The sequence below is a fragment of the Vipera berus genome (assembly GCF_964194415.1).
Source record: "Vipera berus genome assembly, chromosome: 1".
NCBI classification, from domain to species: domain Eukaryota; kingdom Metazoa; phylum Chordata; class Lepidosauria; order Squamata; family Viperidae; genus Vipera; species Vipera berus.
In genome coordinates this window covers 278,356,751-278,378,922 of record NC_138202.1, presented here as the reverse complement: position 1 = coordinate 278,378,922, position 22,172 = coordinate 278,356,751, and the positions used below count along the sequence as shown (strand labels likewise).

At 38.9% G+C, this 22,172-nt stretch overlaps 1 protein-coding gene across 1 annotated transcript in view; it reads right to left on the bottom strand.

Annotated features, from left to right (window-relative positions):
* Positions 1–429: 429 nt before the first annotated feature.
* TULP4 (TUB like protein 4) overlaps positions 430–22,172 on the bottom strand; it is an 87,091-nt gene continuing 65,348 nt past the window's right edge. The window contains exons 8-16 of the mRNA XM_081314550.1: positions 21,192–21,416; positions 19,957–20,191; positions 18,981–19,125; positions 16,172–16,316; positions 15,340–15,433; positions 14,625–14,768; positions 9,535–12,137; positions 5,304–7,592; positions 430–1,544 (exon numbers count right to left, since the gene is read on the bottom strand). Of these exons, the coding sequence (XP_081170676.1) occupies positions 7,476–7,592; positions 9,535–12,137; positions 14,625–14,768; positions 15,340–15,433; positions 16,172–16,316; positions 18,981–19,125; positions 19,957–20,191; positions 21,192–21,416 (3,708 nt within the window). The 3' untranslated portion in view covers positions 430–1,544; positions 5,304–7,475. The remainder of the gene's footprint in view (positions 1,545–5,303; positions 7,593–9,534; positions 12,138–14,624; positions 14,769–15,339; positions 15,434–16,171; positions 16,317–18,980; positions 19,126–19,956; positions 20,192–21,191; positions 21,417–22,172) is intronic.

Below are 22,172 nucleotides of genomic sequence, written 5' to 3'. Positions count from 1 at the left end.
TGTTAAGGCTTTTTATACCACAATAGCAACATATAGCAAAATGATCCACTTCACCTGCTCTTAAGTTTTTTAAGAGTAGGTGTCAAGTTTTTGTTCCTTGACATTAAACCTGATTCTAAAAAAAGAAATCTAGAACTAATACTGGCCTAGGAGGTAAGAATATGCAGGGTTACAACTCTCTGTAAGAGAAGGAAACTGGCCATTATCCAAAATTTGATTATGACAAATTATCATTATAAAATTTCTAGGTTGAAATTTTGCAGGAGTGTCATCAGGTTTGACCAGTGGAGAGGTTAGAATGGACCATGAAAGTCCATTTAAGTCATTAGGACTAATTAGCTAGCATAAACATTCAAACTTTTCAGTCCACATTAAAGCATCAGAAGATGAAGGTAAACTGCTCAATAAGAGGCAAAACCACATCAGAGATTCTCTAGCTTGCAAAAAATTTAATAAGCAACACCTGGACAATTCTTACAGTTTCAAATCATCAAGGATATTAGGGCCACCAACCCAATCTCAATGTAGACAGTCAAAAGTTGGAACAAATCACATTATTGAAGGGAAAACCACTTAATGCTTTCTAGGTACCTTCTCCACAATCTATTACACAGAGCACATAACAGGAGAGGCAAATCAGGGCATGGTTCATAATTACAATGAAAAGCAGATCTGAATGGAAGATTTTTTTTAAAAAAATGAACCAATTAGTTCAAAGGGCCATTTAAAAATATCATAGGTGCAGCAATCATTAGAGAAATGTTTCTATTTCTTTGCAGAACTGAGAGTGTCATGCAAGTTACCCATGTTTAGGAAATCTACATTATCTAATCACGTACTGTTGTAAAAACATGGAGAAAACTGAACCCCAAGATGAAGCAAAAAAAAAATCCACAAAATCCCCATTCCTCAAATAACAACACAAAAATAAAGCAAATAAATTCAAAAACATTTATCAAAATTAAAGTACCTGAATTATGCATTTTATTAACAAATGCATTTTTCAACAAAGACCACAGTGCCTCAACCAAACTATATCCCCATGCAATTCTGTAATACAAAAGTTGTATCTACAGCAAACAGCAAGTTTTAAAAATTCTTCACCACAAAGAAGAGGGGAAGAACAAACCTGGGGAGAGGGTGGACACAAAGTGGAGAGAGAGAGAGAGAGAGCATAATTTGAAGATCCTCCTAATTCTTCAGTATACTTCAGTCAGGGATCAGTTGCATATAATGTATTTGGTTTAGAAAACCCAAACTGTACCTGTATATAGATCTGAAACAGATTATATTCCCTCTGTACTCCTGTATTATTTGGAAATATTATGCAATAAAGGCCCACAACTGCAACATAGAAAGTTGTCATTAAAATTATGTCTTAATGGTTCAGTTCTTCCAATTGTAGTTTGAAACATTTGACTTGAAAAATTCTTGTTATACCACTGAATTTCCAACAAGCTCTATTGCTACAACAAGCAGGGACCATCAGCTGAATGATTTAACTGGCTGCTTCTTAGTTCGAGTGCCCGCTGGATAGAAGTTTTCTACAAGCAAGAAAGACAATTGTAGTAGTACATTGGTCCTAAATTGCTGGAAGGAACAGAAGAGGTAGCAACCATTTCTCTTGTCTATCATATTATTTCTGTCATAGGAGTCGCCTGATACAAAAACTGATTCTGATGTTATTTTTTTTCTTTCTTTAAATTTATAGATGCACATGAGAGCTGGGTTTTTTGTGTGTACAGCCAAACACTGTGAACAGGACAGACAAAATACTTCACTTGTCTGTGATTACCTGCCATGCCATTAAAATTATTGGCAAACAAAGGTCTGTATTTACATAAATAGTGAAAAAAATCTTGACAGAGAAAATGAGCAATGGCCAACTGTGCAGGCATGTTATTTTATACCTAAATCTCCCTAGGTAATTGGCAAAGGTGACCACTAATTGCATGCTTGATAATTATCTCACTGCTAGAATGATTCAATCAAGTTTAAAGGCATTTTCCCAAACTCCCAAGAATATCTTGTATATGCATGTCTTGAGCCAGCTTGCTAGTCAGTCAGATTAGAGGGATCTATTGTAACTCTACCAGAACCCATTACTGCAAATAAAATGACTCAAAATCACTAGATTTAAGAAAAGTCTTGTATCCAGTGATGAATGGAGTTACCAAAGTTACTCAAATAAACCTAAGAGTTGAGCTTAGTGCTGAAGGATTTCCTCTAAGTATCTCCTTACCAGTGCTCCATTTTAAGATATTTGGTCTTTCCACTTTCACAAACACAACAAAAACAATAACACCAAAATACTTCTAATTTTTGTATATTTTCAAAGTCTTTCCTTCCAATAAAATGTTTATCATAAAACTCAGATTCTATATTCTCATGGAAATGTATAAATATTATATAAAATATGTGGATTTTTTTTCCAGATTTTTAATCCCACCTTTATTATTTGTATAAATAACCCAAGATGGCAAATGTATCTACTATTCCTTCCTCCTTCTATTTTCCCCATAACAACTCTATGAGGAGAGCTGGGCTGAGAGAGAGTGACTGGCCCAAAGTCACCCAGCCAGCTTTCATGCGTAATAGAAGACTAGAACTCCCAGTCTTCTGGTTTTTAATCTGGTGCCTTATCCACTTGACAAAATAAAGTGGAGGAAATTATCACAGATTTTCTTGTAACATTACGTAGAGTAAGAAAGAAATTATAAAGCTTGTAGCAGTCCAATAAAACTTTGCCTTGTACAAAGCTGTGTTCCTGTTCAGCTACTATATATGTAATATTAAACCATTGCTGTTAATAATTTATTTTGCAGGAGTGGTTCTTTTTCTTTCTTAAATATCAACTCATAGAAAAAAGACTTTAGTAGTCCTGCATTTGCTTTATTCATTTGGGATGGGAGTTGGGATTCCCAGAGATTAGATTGGCTCATAGTTAACGTATTAGGAACTCATTCTATATTTAAAACAAAGATGTCTGGTGAGCCTATTCCTCATTCATTAAGTCCCAATGGCCTTATTCATCATCACTTCAAGTAGTAAGTTTGACTAACTAGATTTTGCCCTTCCTGCAAGCCCTAAGGGTGATGCTAGTTCAAAATTACTGTGGGACATTAACAAGTGGCTACTTTAAACTATATATAGAATCCAAGATCAGATTTGGAACACTTATTGAGTGCTGTGGATAAATGTTGAATGCAATTTGTTGTTCATACTTTACACATGCCTAAAGACTGGCATCCAAAAATTGCACTACAATGGATACCTCCTAGAGGAGGGGTAGGGAACCTTGGCTCTTCTATGACTTGTGGACCTCAACTCCCAGAATTCCTGAGTCAGCATGGCTGACTCAGGAATTCTGGGTGTTGAGGTCCACAAGTCATAGAAGAGCCAAGGTTCCCTATCCCTGTCCTAGACAAAAGAGGAAACTTAGCCAGCCTTGGAAAACCTAATGCCAAACACTTAAAGATCTTAAGATTATTAATGTCTCTTGGGACAAAGCTGAAGATGTTGTGAATGATCAAAATCACTGCAAATCATTTACTGCCCAATGAGCTCTGCACAAGACCTGATGAGGATGATGATGACTCAAAATGTCAAATGCTGACACCAGTTCTGAATATGCTAATTGTTTCTGGGTTATCTACCTACCTACCTACCTACCTACCTATCTATCTATCTATCTCTCTATCCATCCATCCTATTTCTAAACCACCCATCTCCCTCAGGGAAGAGTTCCGGGCAGTGTATTTGTTATATTTGTATGAAGCTATATGTTTTCATGATGAATGGTCTATGATGCTACCAAATCCCACAGGTCAAGAAACACAAGAGCCTTTAGAAATGGAGCAGCATATAAAATAATATATACATTAAGATTTATATAAATAAAAATAATCATTTCCAATTAAAGGTTTCTTGTCGACCTAAATGTAATCCTCAGTTTCACACAGTAAATAAAATACACTGTAATTGTATTTATTTATTAGGCATTTCTTCAAACCAAGCAGTGTTGGGGGCAATATCCAAACGCAGTAATACTGAAGATGATTTCTTAGAGGGGAATGGCCATTGTCAGTAAATCCAAATGAGAGGGTATTCAAAATAGTCCCAGAATATTATGGCGAATTTTACTGAAAATATCAGTCATTAAATCTTTCAGGAATTTCTTCAGGGGCAAAATCAGTGTTTCTCTACCTTGGCAACTTTAAGGTGTGTGGACTTCAACTCCCAGAAATCCCCAGCCAGCATGTTCACTGGAGAATTCTTGAAGTCCACATATCATAAAATTGCTTAGGTAGGGAGACACTGCCATAGATTGACTGAGAATATTTAGGCATGGAAAGATCTGTAGAAAAAAAAGCAACATGCTATTGGAGAATGGAAAATTGTGGCAGTTTGCTAAGGGGAGATGGTTGAGCAGAAAAAAAAAATCTGTTTTTATTTTTTTGACGGCACTCCCAAAATGTGCAAATAGCCAAGGAAGAGGAGTCTGATTTTTGGGGGGACAATTAAAACAACATGTAACTCTTGTTTTAGGCTTAATGCATCACATGTACATGGATCAAAAATCTCCAGGAATCTGTTTCAATGTCACTGCATCTCTGCCCTGTCAAAGCTTCTTTCCAGCTTATTTTTAATCTGTTCAAGTCATCAGAAGTTGCCCATCTCTCCTCTCGAATTAGAACTGGGAGTGGAGCAGGACAGCAAAGCGATGAAACCTGCAGCTCTCCAACTTCTATTGGATCTTGTCTTTCATTCTTAACTGGTAATCCTGCTTACTGATTCATAAGATTTGGATTCTAATAGTGTTGGATACACCATAGATTTCTGACCTACAGTCTGCCTAACTAACCTCTTTATTGTTTGTGAGAACTGACTTAATCTCTCTCCAAATATGAGGAAAAATATCCAGCGTTTAGGACACAAAACTGTTCTTGCACCAAAACCTGTTGCCAGGATGGTGTTTTCCTATTAATAAAAATGTGTGATTTGCAATTGGTGTTATTTACAGTTATGAATGTAGAAAGATGGACTTTCTACAGTCATACATTCTTTTATGGTATCATTAAATTCTTTTATGATATCATTAGATTCTTTATGATATCATTGCATTCTAAAATACTTTTATATGACTCAGAAGCCTTATTAAAAAATCTCTTTTCCAAGAACAACAATCATCTGCTCTACAGACATCTAACAAAACCGTAGTTGTTAGAAGAGACACATAAACCTCTTGATTGGTCAGAATGAGGATCACTGTTTCATTCATTTATTTCTTTTATCAGACTTACTTCTGAGCTTTGAACAACTTGAAACATAAAATTTGAGCGTGTGAAACCTTTATTCTTCAATAAAGTATCTCTTTGGGATCTTTGCTCAAAGAATGCAGCCACTCTTGTGTCTTGAACAGCTGCTCCCAGTATTAGAAGATCCCTTTCACCAGAGACCTGTACCAGAAAGAAGAAATGGGCAAAATTTCCCCTGGGTCAAGAAGAAAGGACAGTCTGGGCCTAGATACCTTTGGTTCCAAGCAAAAACATCTAATTACCTTTGGACAGGAAAATCAAAACAAGAAAGGTTGGAGGACAAAGCTGTTAGTACATGGCTCGTGTCTTGCAGGAAAAGACAAGGTTAGGAATGATTTGAATCCACTGTATGGGGACCAGACAGCCATTTTGTTCTGCTTCTTTGTCTAATGAGTGGTTCCAATAAAGAAATATGCTTATTCCCCACCACCACTACTTCCAAATACCTTTGCAAATACCATGATTGTCTAGAACAACATGGGAAGTTGCCAATTTATACTTTTGTGTACTCTGATCATCCCAAGTGGTTGCATTAAGTAGAGAATGCAGCATCCTGAGAAATGACCCTTTAGCCTAGAACTATTATTTTTGCAATTTTAAGCCTTTTCATTCTAAAATGGAAATAATACTGGATAAAGCTGCAGAAGCTGGAGATAATGCGGAACAACCAGCACAGATTCAGCTGGATATAAACCAGGAACCTTCTGATTTACAATTTAACATCCATCCTTAGTGGAATTCATACAGCAAGAATATCAAAAGAAGAGAAAATTTACTCCAGTGTAATACACTAGCTTTGATCTTATCCTGGTAGATATCAAGTTTTGCCCGTAACAGTTCAACAGTGATCACAATATTGTTTGGATTGTTAATTTATCTCAGCTTGCCTTCCTCCAGTGAAACCCTAGACAACCCCTTTCTACAGTCTGCTTGTGTGCATCCATTCTTAAATCTAACCCTCGCTCACATAGCTACCCCAATCCAAACGCTGGATCCTGATCTGATTTTGATTAGCTCAAAACAATCAATCTGACTCATTGCCTATAATTCGCAAAAAAAAAAAGTTCCAGTTTTTGCCAATAGTCTTCTGGATTAGTACTACAATGTTGTGGAACTCGCAGTTGCTGAAAAGTTACGTTTTTATTTATTTAGTTTGTAAACATTGTTAAGTGAGGATCAGCAGATGTAGCTCTTACTTAAATGCCACACCAAGTCATATGTATCCTACATTCATACAAAAAATCAATACAAATATTTCAAAACAACATGTATCTGCATGCCTCCTTCCCTGGCCTCCCCCCCCCACCCCCTAGTTTTTACTGTCTGGTACAGACTCATAATCCAGATCACAGATCACAATGAAAAAGGGGGGGACCCACTAGCTTCTTCAACACAGCATTTTTGCAAACTACTCTCAAAGTAATAGCTTTTCTTTTGAAGAATATTTTAGAAATTAGATATGGATTTCCAACAAATCTCCTTCATGCCTACAGTGCTCAGCTATCTGGGAAGAAAGACATGTTTTCAAGTATATTATAGCTTTCTTGTTCTTTTTTGCTGTTATATTTGATGTAAATAATACCAACTAGTCCAACATGGGGAGGGGGCATAATTTCTGTTTTAGACAGAACAGAACAGCATAAAAGAAAGAAAAAACAGGGAGGGAGGGAGGGAGGGAGGGAGGAAGGAAGGAAGGAAGGAAGGAAGGAAGGAAGGAAGGAAGGAAGGAAGGAAGGAAGGAAAATCTTTTAAAATCCCTCTATCATCTTACATTAGCTATTTTTTTGCAGCAAACACAGAAGAACCATCACAAGTCAAAAGCCACATTTTCTCAGCATAATACTGAATAGATCTCATCCTTCCCTTGCCCCCCAAAATCAGCAAAATATTGATTCAAATAAATTTAACCCCAAACCAAAGGGTCTCCACCCCATCCCCCCAAGTGTTTAAAGATGATGCCTTCCTTCGGGCACTTGTAGACTTTTCCAGTTGCATTTCCACCTTTCCTCCCAGATTCCTTTGTGCAACTCTATTAGACCTCCACTCTGACATTTCCTGGACTGGCCCTTATGAGAAAGCTCCATTGGGTGGGGTGGGTTTTTTTGTGTTGTTGTTTGTTTGTTTTTTTGTAATCCTCTCTAGGCTGTTTTTCTCTTTTCATTTCAGACGTTGAGTCACATTAGCCAAAGCTACTGCAAAAGCCTGCACCGCTGAAAATGGATATTGAAAGTCCAAGATATAGGCATTGCCATCAATCCGTCCAAACTGCATGACCTGAAAGATTGAGGGAGAGGAGGAAGGAGAAAAAGAATAAAATTAGTGGCTAAAGAGAAAGAATAAATAAGTCAGATAAAGGAAGAAGCAGCTCACAATCCTTTGCCTTCTATCATGAATTATGTTTATTTTTATTTAATTGTTGCCCTTCCTTAGTTTATAAGTAACTTGAAGCAGCAAACATTCCTAATACTGCTTCTTTCTCCTTCTATTTTTCCCCTCACAGCAACCCTATGAGATGGATTGGGCTGAGAAAAAGTGATTGGCCCAAATCATCCATACTTGTAAGTCATAAAATATTGTTCACCAATCTCCAGATTGTGGATTTGAAATGCCCCAGCCAATGTGACCTCTGCTAAGAATTCTGAGAGTTGAATTCTACATATCTGGATGAGGAAAGTGGGCAGAATTCCCATACCACATTAGCCCAAAGTCAACCAAGCCATATTAGTTATTTTATTTGTATTCATTTGTTTTAATCTTAAATCTTGAAGCTATTTACAATAAAGTTTTCTATTTCAGCCGAGTGTGAAACTCATTTTAAAAGCCAGAGAATGATTTTTCTCTCTCTTAAGAAAAAAAAAACTGGCTTAATTTTGAAAACCGCTTTGTGTCCGTGTTTATGTACTTTCTATTACTAAAGTATGTAATATTGCAGCTCTTATAAGTGATGAAAAACAACAGTCAGAATTTCAGAACATACACTTCCTTCTTAACACTTCTGTTCACACTGTTGTTTTTTTGTAGCAGAAATGCTTATATGCCAGACTGGTGTCAAGTCTTCATTATGTAAATTATGCAATTTGCATCAGTCACATATTGTCTCCTGTTGAGTTATAGAAAAGCTGTAAACAATTGGCTTTTTAAAGGAGATAAGGTGTAAATTGGGAGCCACCATTATGGGTTGTGATTGGTTGCTTAATATTGCTCAGTAATCATAGTTTCCTTTGTAATTGGCTTGCTCCTATGAGGGTCTGTTGTGTATGTGAGGATGTTTTGTTATTTTAATCTTCTTACTTGAAAAAAAAGGTTTCTGCTTGGAGGGGAGCAACAATAAAGTCTGAGTATTATCAATAAATATGATATGACACAAATGACATGATTCATGTCATTTGTGTGATGATATCATAAGGCAAGAGATGTCACAGGGTCTTCCTCCCAATGCTTATCATTTCACTGTGGTATTACTCAGAGACCATAATAGTTTCTAGTAATTTGGCTTAGTAATTTTTATTACGGAAAATATCCAGAAAAAATAAGCAGTTATTTTACCTTCCACTCTCCTCCTGGAACAAAACAGATTTATATAGTTTTAAGACTTCCATGCTACCAAAAAATTGCAGGTATCTCAAACAGAAATGTAAAGGTGGGAAATTATTGCTGAACTGCCCCTGACCTTCGCTCATTCCGCTGAGACCTGAAGACCTGGCTCTTTGAGCTTTCTGGCCTGGACTGAGAGTATTAACTGGGGTTTTAATTGTATTTTTAATTGTAATTGGGGGTTTTATTTCAAGGTAAATGTAATCATTTTAATTGTTTTTAATTTTTGTAATTTGCTGTATTGTTTTTAAAAAACCTTGTGAACTGCCCTGAGTCCTACGGGAGAAGGGCGGTATATAAGTCTAATAAAATAAATAAATAAACTACAATTCTTAGTAGCCCTAATTAGCAAGGCTAATCATGAGGGATATCAGAATTTGAGGTGCAGTTACATCTTAAAGGGCTAGAGGTTCCCTAGCCATGATCCACACTTATTCCCATCAGGACTTAAACTTCTGGTACAAATCTCACTCTAGGATCAGCATTACATGTGTGTGTGCACGTCTCATTCTTTGCAAGAAAACAGGTGAACTGTTCAAGAGCAGTCATATGAAGCTTCACCTGACATATATGTTAAAACCAAACACAAAAAAGATTTTCCATTTTCTCTTTGTTAGCTTACCTGTCTTCCTTCCAGCTCAATTTGGAAATTCTTTGCAGATTCTTGAGTCACTCTCCCTCCAAAGTCCAGCTGATAGACCTGGGTTGCCTCATTCCACAAAGGCTGTTTATTTGCCATCACATACACAAAGCCCTGGTTTCCCAGCCGCCCATCTTCCTTCTCATTTGCTTTCCGACATTTAAATTCATCCAGTTCACTGGCTGTCCTCAAGTTTCTTTTAGTTTTCCATCCCTTTTTACTGCCTTGGCTCTGATTCATCAGTTCATCCCCACTAATAAACAATTCGGGCTCACTTTCTGAGCTGTCCTGAAATTCGTTCATCTTGTTCAGTTTTTTTGACTTCAGCTGATCTTTCTGACTCTTGAGTTTCTTCTTCTCCCTGCCCAATCTTGGGCTGGCTATCAGTGAATTGAAGTCAGTCAATGTGGTCCTGGCCTCCTTTTTGACTTTTCCCTCTGTGATAGCCTGCATATTTCCTTCCTCTGCCCGGCTATCCAGTCGCTTGCGATTCTTCTTCCCAAACTTGTCTGTCCTCTGAGGAATGGGACTTTCAGTCAAGGAGAGCACTTCTTGGAAGTTATCTGCTGTCTCTGCCATCACATCAGAGCCCACATGACCTGGAGGCTCTACCGGTGGTGGAGACATTACAGATTTGTCCACCACAAGAAGTGCCTTGGGTGGCAGAGCATTCTGGGTACTCTGGACAGAAGGTGGGCATGTGCTATAGGAATTCCATGGATGCAAGGCCATTGGTGGCAGCTGTAAACTTGAGCAAGTACTATTTCCAGGATACATGGGAGGCAAAGGGCAGTATGAGAGGTTTGAGGGATAGGCTGGCTGAAGAACAACAGATGGCTCCTGTTGTGCAATTTGAGATGGGGCCAGAGCTTCTTTGGGAGAACAGGTGACCTGCATTCCTTGAAGAGGAGGAGGTGGTGGTGGAGGGATACTATAATTTCCCAAATATGGTGCTCCAACACCATAACTCATCTGGAAAGTGGCAGTGGGACTGGTTGGAGATTTGGGAGAAACAAAGGTTGCTCGGGATATATCCAAATGTTGAGCTTGGCCAATGACTAGAGGGTTGGGTTTACCAGGGTTGGGCAAAGTATTATGAGCTATCCTTTCTTGAGGAACCCATATCTCCTCGCTCACCATAGGTTCCCATTGATACGGAGGTGGCCTTTTTACAGCAATGTTAGGTTCTGCCATGGCTACAGGGGCGTGGCGTGCTGATTTCTCTACGGGGCAGTGTTGAGAAAGAGCCTCATCCTCCATGAAGGCAGAGTTTACGTAATCGGTCCGCTCCCGAGAATTGTCAAGTGGGTTCAGTAAATTGTAAGAGGATTGGGAGGCCAAAGGTGATGTACTGGCTGAGTGTGCAATGACTGAATTGTGCTGAGAGCTGCTCCCTGTGGTTACATCGGGCCTCATAGTGCTGATGCCTGATGTGCCACTGCTTGCGTTGATATTACTGATGTTCCCATTTCCATTGTTCGTGTTGCTGCTACACTGGCTGCATGTGTACAGGGCAGTTGGCACTCGCTGCTGGTACTGGGCTCCCACGACGTTGCTCTTCAGTTTCAGTGGGAACTGCAAGGTGGCCCTCTGGCTGTCCACCAACTGAGCCATTTTCAGGGCTGCCTCCCTACTATTTCTCCGCAGTGTAGCATGGATGATGCTATTGTCCAACCTCTGCGTGATACCCCGGCCTTGAGATAGCTGGGCTGCAATTTCTGGATAAGGGGGTGGGTCCCCTGTTGGAATGGAGTAACGAGGAACTGTGAGCCTGTTCAAGGTGGCACTAGTACATGGCTGCTGAATCTTCTTCTCTGATGAAGTAATCCGCAAAGTGGCAGAACTGCCTGGCCCGGGCAAAGTGTATGTGTTCTGGGCACACACCATCCGGGTTCGAGGGCGGCACACCTCCTCGACATTCCCACTGCTGTCAAAGGTGGTGATTCTCTCATAGCCAAGAGGGGTCTGGTAATGGGCTGCTGAATATAGAGAGAAATCACCTTTTTTCAAACAGAGATCTACAGGAGGTTGTGGAGGTACTGGAGGAGGAGGTGGTGGTGGAGCTGTGGTAGGAGCCGCAGGTATGGTTCCGGGATACGGAGGAGGAGGGTTTATTTTGTTCAGTTGAATTTCTTGGGCAGTGCTGAAAACAGCTGGGTCTCCTTCAGCCACCTGGGGAATGGGACGCAAAGCCTTAGCTTTTTGGAAGTGTTCATGGTCTCTGTCCCCATCTCTGTGGTCCACAATTGCCATCTGGATGGCATTCTGGGGTGGCAAGGGTAACTGAGGTGGGACCTGGAGGATACGTCCCATTTCTACTCCTCCAAAAATTACTTGGCCTGGGCTTGAGTACCTGCTTGGGACTGAATAATGGACTGCATTATCAGCCATGTGGTCTGCTGTTGCCACAGCTGTTGTCTGATTTGCAAGGACATCCAGTTGCACATTCTGATTAGCTAGCAAAGACTGCACCAACCCTATGCTCTGAGTTGGTGACATTGCTTGTGCTGAACTGTGAATAGGAGCAATTGGGATGTTTACGGTGCAAGGAGGATTATTCTCAGGAACTCCTGATGCTCCAGTCACTGTCATATAAACAGATAGTATTAGATTATGATATTAAAGTGTTTCTTCTCAATAAATATATTAGACTTATAATATCAGATTTATAGTATGGTTTACAGATTAACCTATCCTTGTCATCTCTAGAATTCATTTTGTTAATCTACCACTTAGCAAATACTTTGATTTACTCCACCGTTGAATTTACATTGTTACTCAAATGAATGCATCTGTGTAATATTATCATCTTGTCATGAGAGGCAAATCAAATAGCTGGCAAATATGCTTTACATTCTTCCTGCAAAGCATATTTACTCCCAAATCATAACAAATATCCTGGTCTAAAGGGAATCTTGGTTGGCTAAAATTCAGTTGAACCTTGGTACTAACTGCTTAGTATGGTTGAAAAAAGGATAATGTGAATTTGCCCAAAGGAGAAGGCTAGAACTGAATATAAATAAATCCTTATTAACAATCACCTACTGTTCTTTTATAGTGTGGGGGGAAAAAGAAGAATCTGACTAGAAATGAGTAGTTCCCAGGCTGCAGCAAACCATTATGTCAATAAAACAATATATCTTCTTCCCAAGCCATCAAAAGAATGCTAAGTATTTAACAACTCATAAACATGGGACCAAACTTTCTAGTATTCAAACCTTAGAGCGTAGACATCCATAAAGGTTTTGATTTCTATGAGCTGCTGTGGAGAAATCTACGTGTTTAAGGCTTCCATTTATCTAATAAAGAAACTAAATCATGTTTGTGAGCCATCTGCCAAATAATCCAATTCTTGAATAAATGCTTACGTGACTAAAGAGCCTTGGTGGAGCAGTGGGCTAATGCCTCCTTAACACCAGCTGCCTGCAATTAGTGCAGGTTCGAGTCCCACCAGGCTCAAGGTTGACTCAGCCTTCCATCCTTCCGAGGTAGGTAAAATGAGGACCCAGATTGTTGGGGGCAATTAAGCTGACTTTGTAATAATGCCGCTTGGGGTATGTGTGAAAGCCCTAATAAGCAGGCATATACATAGAATGAAGGCTACTGCTAAGCTTGTAAGCCGCTCTGAGTCTTCGGAGAAGGGCGGGATATAAATGGAATTTTAAAAAAAATAAAGAGCCAAGATTTACAGATCAGGCAGGTGTGAAGCCAGACAGTCTGTTTAGATAAAATTAGGGTCTTAGCATTCCTTTGATAAATTTGTAAATTTAGTAAAGTGAGTAGTCATATAATAAATTGTAATTTATATTATTAGAGCCAAGCAATTATGAAAACACAATAATAATATAACCTCAGGATTGTAAATGCACCTATCCACCACTTTAATCTCAATAATCTTTAAAAAAATAAAATTGTACTAGACATGAAAAAATGCTAACATTAAAGACACTTGAATATAATTTGGAAAAAAAATACTGATTTGTTTTTTTCCTAGTTTCAGTTTCATTTTGATAAGGTCTTCAATAACCTGAAATGATGGGGTATCCAATTTACACAGCATGTAAATATTTTTCTATAAAAGCAAGAATTCATCTGTCTTCCTAAAACTTGGAAAAATAAAATGAACACACAAAAATCTAAAATTTCCTGGCAATATTATTGTTGCTTAATCTCCGGATAATTTGGCAAGAGTTGTATTCAATCAAGGCATACTGATTTTATCATTAAAAAATGCTACTAACTTTTCCAGGTCTGAGTAATTGTTATTGCAAATCTTTGTATCATATTAAAACCTAGCCTCAGAAAATTTGCAAATTTGCAAATGATGTAATCCTAGTAGTGATGATTAAATTCCCAAAATCGCTGTTAAGTTCCCAAAAGTCCTAATTAACAATGGTTGGATCTCATCGGAATCCAGTTCCTGCATAAATAACTAAGTCAATTAATTAACAGCATACCCACATAACACACAGATTAATTATACTTTCTTGTTTACATGTATAGCCTGCCAACCTTTCTTTGCCCTCTTGGGTTAGTTCTTAATGTTATTCTTCAGAATATTATAAGAACTAGAAGCTCCACCACACTATCGAATATATCTCCAGCTTTACATTTCTTATAGGATCTTGGCAAGACAAACTAGAAAGAACTGACACTGCCAAGAATCCAAATTCTATCAAATTGCATAATTGATAGATGCCTTGTGCAACATCATCCAGCTCCTGAGGCTCTTCCCTCACTCAGCCTTCATCAGATCTCTCAGCCCAATAAGCAACATAAAGCAGGAGGTTGATAGTGGGAGGAATTATCTGCACTGGTCAGGATTCAGTAAAGGCTTCTTAGGATCTGTTAAGTCCCTGAAGGAAGCACTAAAATAGATTATCAGTTTTGGAGTCCATGGCCTTGTTACAAACTCTAAAAGCAAGGAGTGTGCTCACAATGTCTCTTTATGACGGCCTTTATACATGCTTTAAATCACGTTAATAGAATCGTGTGTCCCGAGCTCTTTATTTCCAACAGAACCAGAGTTTGTGTACTCTGTAAAGGAGGTAAATATTCAAGTTCAATCTCACCTGGCAAATCATCTTCATCTTCACTAAAAACATTGGGATTGAAAACAGGTAGGTTGATATAATCAGTGGAAATCTTCCGCACTTCTGGGAGATAAATGGTCATTTGCCTTGGCTGAAGATGCAACAAGCTGGTTTTATAGATAACTGCAGAAAGGATACCAAAAGAGGGAGGAAAATAAAAATCAAAAACCCCAAAGATGGAAATAAAAAATATTGAAAATTTCAGGCCATAGACTCAATGAATTAACAATCACTACACTTCTGATGTGGGTGAAGCGGTCCTGTGAATAATTCAACAGGAACTGACATGTCACCCAGAAGCCTTTAGAGATTTTGAAGAATCATTTCAGATCATTCACAAGACTAGTCATCTCCCCAAATAACTACAGTGAAAATCTGTTCATAGTAACTTCATCGCCTAACATGTGATTATCAGAATTATCCCTTCCTGCCAAGATATAGCAACTGGCATCAAACCATAAGACAAGACAGAACATGACAAATCCCTGAGTAAATCTGGACAACACGTTATCAATTTTTAATGCAACCAGATGCTTCTATTCTAAAATGTTTTTGTTGCCTGTTCCATTAGTTAGACATTTACTATTTCTAAAAAAAAATGTATGTGTTTTTTCTAAAAAAAAAAACACCAACAACCAACCTGCTTGGTTAGAAAGAACTGAAATGAAGGAAAAAGTTCAAGACTAAATTTTACCTGCACCGAGATTGGTTGGTAGGAACGCAGCCAAGCCTACAATTTTAAATTTGGTTCCCCAGATATTTGATGTGACCTGAGCAAGGTAATTGTACTGCAATGAAAAGACATAAGAAATATATATATATATATATATATATATATAATAAAAATAATTTTTAGAGCATTTATAAACATTATTTTAATCAGGATCCAATCTGAGTCAGTCACTGCGATCAGAGATTTATTCTTCCAAGCTTTTGGACCTGTACTGGAGCCCATCTTCAGAGAACTTCTCTCACTCCAAAATGTGTGCACTGGGTTGTTCTATGCATAGTATTTATGTGGTGCTTGGTTGTGTGTGGCCTTTCAGTTGTTAATGGTTTAATTATTTCAATCAGTCCTATAAGACTGATTGGAATTATTATTTCCAGAATGTAAAATGGGGCCACTATTTAAACTGAAGGTGAAGACATTTTAGATCAGATATCAGATTAGAACCATTATCTAAATATAAATTTCAGCTGCTATGACCTAGCTCAAAACAAGGAAATTTTTTTTGTGGGAATGCAGGGTTCTTCACGGAAGATTATTGACTAATTTATCATATTAGCCCAGTCTGAGCTGATTGACAGATGCTTTTGGACTTCCATGTCTAGGCCAGAGAAAGTTGTGATTGGCCCAAAGTCATCTAACCAGCATCCATGTTTAAGAAAGGATAGAACTTCAGTCTTCCTGTTTCTAGTCCAGAATATTAAGCCTTCTTGAGGAACATTTTAACTTATTGGCCACCCAACGCCAGTGGACTCTGGGCTGATATAATGCTGGTAAGTAATAAAAAGCTATGAAATACCTGAGTGATGTCTTCCAAAGGAAATTCTCTACGGGTTAAGCTAGGTGATCCTATGGAGGGCTTCCTTATTGGCAATCTGGGAGATCGTGATATCTCCTGAGCAGCTCGTGACAACTTTGGAGACTTGCGAGCTTCTATATTAATTCTGTAAACAAAATTTCAAAAAGTTACTGATGCACAAGCAGATATGCTCTCTGTCTCTTTACAACACAGTAGTATGGATTAGGATTAGGATTTATTAAATTTATATGCCGCCCTTCTCCCTAAGGACTCAGGGCGGCTCACAACAATAAAAATTAAGAGACATAAAATACAAAAATTAAAAAAGAATTAAACAATGAATATAAGAAATACGGGACAATTTAACACAATAAAAACCAAATTAAAAACCATGGTCAGTCCAGGCCCTCTTGTTGGAATAACCATGTCTTCAGGTCACGGCGGAAGGACCGAAGGTCAGGGGCCATCTGCAGCTCCAGAGGCAGGTCATTCCAGAGGGTCGGCGCACCCACAGAGAAGGCTCTCCCCCTGGGGGTCGCCAGCCGGCATTGCCTGGCCGACGGAACCCTGAGGAGGCCAACTCTGTGGGAGCGAACTGGGCGATGGGAGGTTGATCTACGGCCTGCTAATGTGATCAGCAAGTTACAAGGAAAGAGTTGTCTCTGGGAGCAAAGGAAGGGCAAAAATTCCTCTTTTCTCCTTTCCTTTCTCCCAGCAAAAGGATACAAGCACAGATTCACATTTTCTATCAGCACGAGGGGTTGAAAATCAGTGCATTTTCACTGCTTTTAACAGAAGAAAAACCATAGTGAGTGAAAGAATGGGAAAATGACCAAACTTCCCGGTTCCTCTCAAGACCAAAAAAAAAAGAGGGCATTCCTTGTGCTGCAGGAAGCAAAAAGGCAGTTATTTTATTTTTCCAGTGAAAAAAAAGTTGTGCACGTGCTTCTATACACATATGGATACGTTTTCAGGATCGAGTAAGAAAAGGAGGAAGGTTACTTACAGACATCCTAAGGGACTAGCTAATCTGCATTATGTGCTACTGGCTTTAGCAGGAGTTTTTCATGTGAAGAAAATAGTTATAGCGTAACAGCATTTTTTTCTTTGCTGGGTAACATTCAGGTTCAAATGCAGAACAGTTTTATCTCTACATATCAAACATGAGCATCAGATTTAATACTCTGTGAAAACTATTCTCAGGTCAACAGAGGTTAGGAGAGGTTTAGGTAGGGTAGTGTTCTGTAACAGGAACTTTATGGCTGAAATACTGAATTTTCAAGAAGGATAATGTCCTTTTCAAAATAATTGATCCGGAACCAGTCAAAGAACCACTCAGTTCAGCCCAATAGAGATCAACAAAACTATAAAGTTCAGTAAGCAGAGAGGAGAAAATTTCTCACAGCAGAAAATTATTTAAGGAACAGAATGGAACCAACAGCGAAATAAAAACTCTCTTGGCAGTGACGATGAACTGTGGGCAATCAATGTGTCAAATTAAGAGCAAAGGAAGAAAAAGAAAAGAAATGTGTCTGAAAAAGAACAGAAAACTTCCCAAGTCCCTTGTCACATTTTATGTCTCAAGCATCTGAAACATTACTCTGGTAGTTAATCACAGAAAAGAATTCTAAGGTTCTTAGCAAGCTTTATATGAAAAAAACCCCAGCATTTTTTAAATGGCCAGTTTCTTATGTCCTAGGAATATTTCTTTTTATTTTAATTTTATAGGACACCATCTTTGCATATTCATATACATAATACCGTAATACATTTACAGATGGATACGTATGCATATGAATAAGAATAATATATTCATATACATATACATAAAATTCATATACAGCTGGGAGAAAAATATTATTTATTTATTTATTCGGTTTATATACCGCCCTACTCCCAAAGGACTCAGGACGGTTTACAAGGCAAAATTTAAAAACAATACAATATAAAATTAAAATTAAATTACATTAAGTCTAGCCACAAAAAATTAAAACCACAATTTAAAAACATTAAACCCCTCAGTCCAGACCAGATAGCTCAAAGAGCCAGGTTTTTAGGTCCCGGCGAAATGAACGAAAGTCGGGGGCAGTCCGGAGTTCCGTTGGCAGTTGATTCCATAGGCCAGGTGCACCCTCAGAGAATGCCCTCCCCCTGGAGATCGCCCGTTGGCAATCCTTGACCGGCGGTACCCTGAGGAGGCCCTCCCTGTGGGAGCGCACAGGACGATGGGAAATTGAGGCTGGCAGCAGGTGCTCCCTCAGATAATCTGGGCCCATGCCATTTAGGGCTTTATAGGTCATCGCCAGCACCTTGAATCTCACCCGGAGGGCAACTGGAAGCCAATGCAGCTCGTGGAGAAGAGGTGTTACATGGGAGTATCGGGAGACTCCCATCACAACTCGCGCGGCTGCATTCTGCACCAGCTGAAGCCTCCGAGTGGTCCTCAGGGGCAGCCCCATGTAGAGAGCATTGCAGTAGTCTAGCCTGGAGGTCATGAGCGCATGAGTGACTGTGCGTAGGGCATCTCGGTCCAGATAGGGCCATAACTGGTGCACCAGGCGAACCTGGGCAAAAGCCCCCCTGGCCACGGCTCCTATATGATCTTCCAAACTGAGCCGTGAATCCAGGAGGACGCCCAAGTTGCGGGCCCTATCAACGGGGGGTAACACCTCACCCCCCATAGTTAACGATGGAAAAGATTGGTTAGTCTGAGATGCCGGTATGCACAGCCACTCAGTCTTGGCAGGATTGAGACAAAGCCTGTTTCTCCCCATCCAAACCCGGACCACCTCCAGGCAATGGGACATACCTGGGAAGTTTGGGTGATTTACTAGCACGAGTGATTTTTGGAGATTTTTTCCCAGCCCAGTCATCACTCAGTTCAATATCGCTGGAATCAGAGCAGTTGCAGCTATCAATCATGGTGGAAATCAAGCTGTTACCATAGACTTCATCTATTATATAAAAGGGGAAAAAAGGAAGACAGAAGCATTCACAGATCAGATCACAATTATAACTCAGTCATCTATAGCTTATTCTATAAGTAGTAACTGCTATATAACTGCAATACGGAACACTCTGAAATCAAACAAATAGTGTTCAGTTATCTGAATTGGCAAGTATCTCTTCAAAATTGAAAAAAAATGCTTTGAGCAGTTAATGATATGTCCTTGCCCCTTCTGTTAGGTCATAGAATATTATAATAGACTACAATTTAAAAGACAAATTGAAGTATAACAGTTATCTTAAGTTAATTTAAAATAGCTGATAGGAGAAATAAATAGCATGACTATTCTTAAGCAGATGAACTAGTTTTATGGATTAGCAGAAGACACTTTTCTGTATGACATCTCAATATTTGTTCCGTGAACAAGATATGAAGTTTAAGGCTCTTTGGTACTAGACAATAGCAGACCCACTGTAGAACTACTGTGCATCTTAAAACAAGCTATTTCTAATACAATACATGATATTTGCATAATACTCTGCTGAACACCTAAATCCCACAGTATTATCTTATATTTTCCCATGTGGTGTGACTGTATTATTATCCTTCTCATCTTTTTTACTACTTTCTCTTATTGGTATCACTATTATGATTATTATTACTTGTTATTATTGTTTTGTATATACACTGAGACCTTATGCACCAGAGACAAATGCCTTGTGTGTCTAATTACATTTGGCCAAATAATGTTTCTATCCTGTCCTATCCTATTTCCATGCACAACATCGCACATCAAGTAGAACTGGAATACAAAAACAGCCAACTCATAACTCTGTACCTGCTTTTCCATCTGTCTTAGGATCCATGATGACAAACTCAGGCCTGAGTTTACTAATTCGACGTCCTTTCAAGATAGGCACCAGACCACCTAAATATTCTAAATACAATGTATAGCAAGGACCTCCAACTTCCGGGTCATCTTCTGTCCGCTTCATTGTACAGTGAAGCCTTTCATTGCCAGATGTTGGGTAGCTAACAAAATCTCGCATGTTGTTAGGGTCTGGAATAGGAGGCTGGATTAAATGTAGAATAAAAAAACAAGTCATACCAGTCATTCTCCCACCACCTATCTATCATCCAAGAACACCTGCTCAATTTTACTCTGAATTTTGCACGTACTTCAAACTAATATGATTAAGCATTTGGCCTTATTCAGTTGTAATGAAAGCTTTGTTGTATGCCTATGTGTAATAAGCAACAGTGATGTTAGATAAGTGGAGTTTTTTAAAGTACGGTAGTTCCTGTAAAAACCAAGCACAAAGGTTTTACGATTCAGCTAAGAGATGAACTACATTAATGTTTATGCAGGCTACTGAACTAAACATTGCTTTGATTTCTTCTTATGAGACTTCGAATCTACGCCAATGAATTCATGGAAATTTCTCTCAAGTAAAGGCAGTGAAGAGAAGTGGCAATTTAATCATGGCCAGTAACATCATAATATCTGCAAAACAGGGATGTCAACTTTCTGGTCTGGTTTTTTTGTTTTCTTTTTGTTTTCTTTTTTTGGGGGGGAGGGGAAAGGGCATTTAAGGGGTAGAACCAATGTCTTCATTCAAGCCATAAAATAGTTTTGCTTGCTACTTGAACACCATGGGGGGGAAAAATCAGTCCAATCTCGGTTATTATTTTTTAAAACCTTCCCCGACATGCAAACAGGTAAAAAAAAATAGATCCCCCTTATTGCAGGAGTGCTCTGAGCGTCACAATATGGCTACTTGGAAAATGCATACAAGTTGTAGGTCATCCACCAGTGTTGTCAAATATTGCTGCCTTAATTTACAATGTAATTCTGTACTTCATTTTTTAATGTCAGCTCCTTCTATAGTTTAAGTTTTACCTATCTTCCACTCCATACTATACTTCCATTCCATACTATACTATACACACACTATAATACTGATGTTACCTAGACTAGTATTGAAACATCTGCAAGAAAACAACCCAGCTCAGAGCGCACCAAGGATCCTACATACTAATTTTGACAGGTTTATCACCCCACCATTTGTTTACCTTGATTGTTGGTGTAAAGGCAGTGGTTAGATATGAACAAAGCCGAGGAGGGAGGATTAATTTACTGATATCTTTGTCATCCCGCAAAGAGCTGGCAATTGTTTGTTGGCACAGAAGCTGTAAACTGGACACTCGGTGCTCTATTCGGACAACATAAAGGGCAGGGCCAGAAGCCATGAGCAGACGTGAGTCTCTATGACCCCAGCAAATTGAGATTATGGGACGCTGTGTAGAAAAAAAAATTTTTTTAGACTTTTCTGTATCAATCAATCATATTTTAAAGATTTTTCAATAGGAAGTATTTTATTATCCGCATGCCTTTCCACATGATTCAGGCCTGAGATGCATGTTCAAGTGTCTATGTTTTTCTAGGATTCTATTACTCCTAAATAAGGGACATGGTGGCTCAGTGGGTTAAGATGCTGAGCTTGTCGAGCAGGTCGGCAGTTTGGCGGGTCGAATCCCGAGTGCCGCGTAAAAGAGTAAGCCCCTGTTACTCGTACCAGCTTCTGCCAACCTAGCAGTTCGAAAGCACATAAAAATGCAAGTAGAAAAATAGGGACCACTACGGTGGGAAGGTAACAGCGTTCCGTGCGCCTTTGGCGTCTAGTCATGCCAGCCACATGACCACGGAGACGTCCTCGGAAGAGCGCTGGCTCTTTGGCTTTGAAACGGAGATGAGCACCGGCCCCTAGAGTTGGAAACGACTAACACGCATGTTTTACCTTTACCTTTACCTTTACCTTATTACTCCTAACTGTACCAATCTTCAGTCGCTAGGATAGGATATTAGCCCACTACTGGAAGCCTTCTTATCATTTCAATCTTTTCTTCACTATTTTATTAACAATAGTTAAATAAGTCACAGTGATTCTATATAAATTCATTCCTATCTGTACTATCATGCTAGCAATTTTTCTATATGAGAATATATGTCTTGGGGTTTTTTTTCACCTTCCTGATGTCATGCTTTTCAGCATA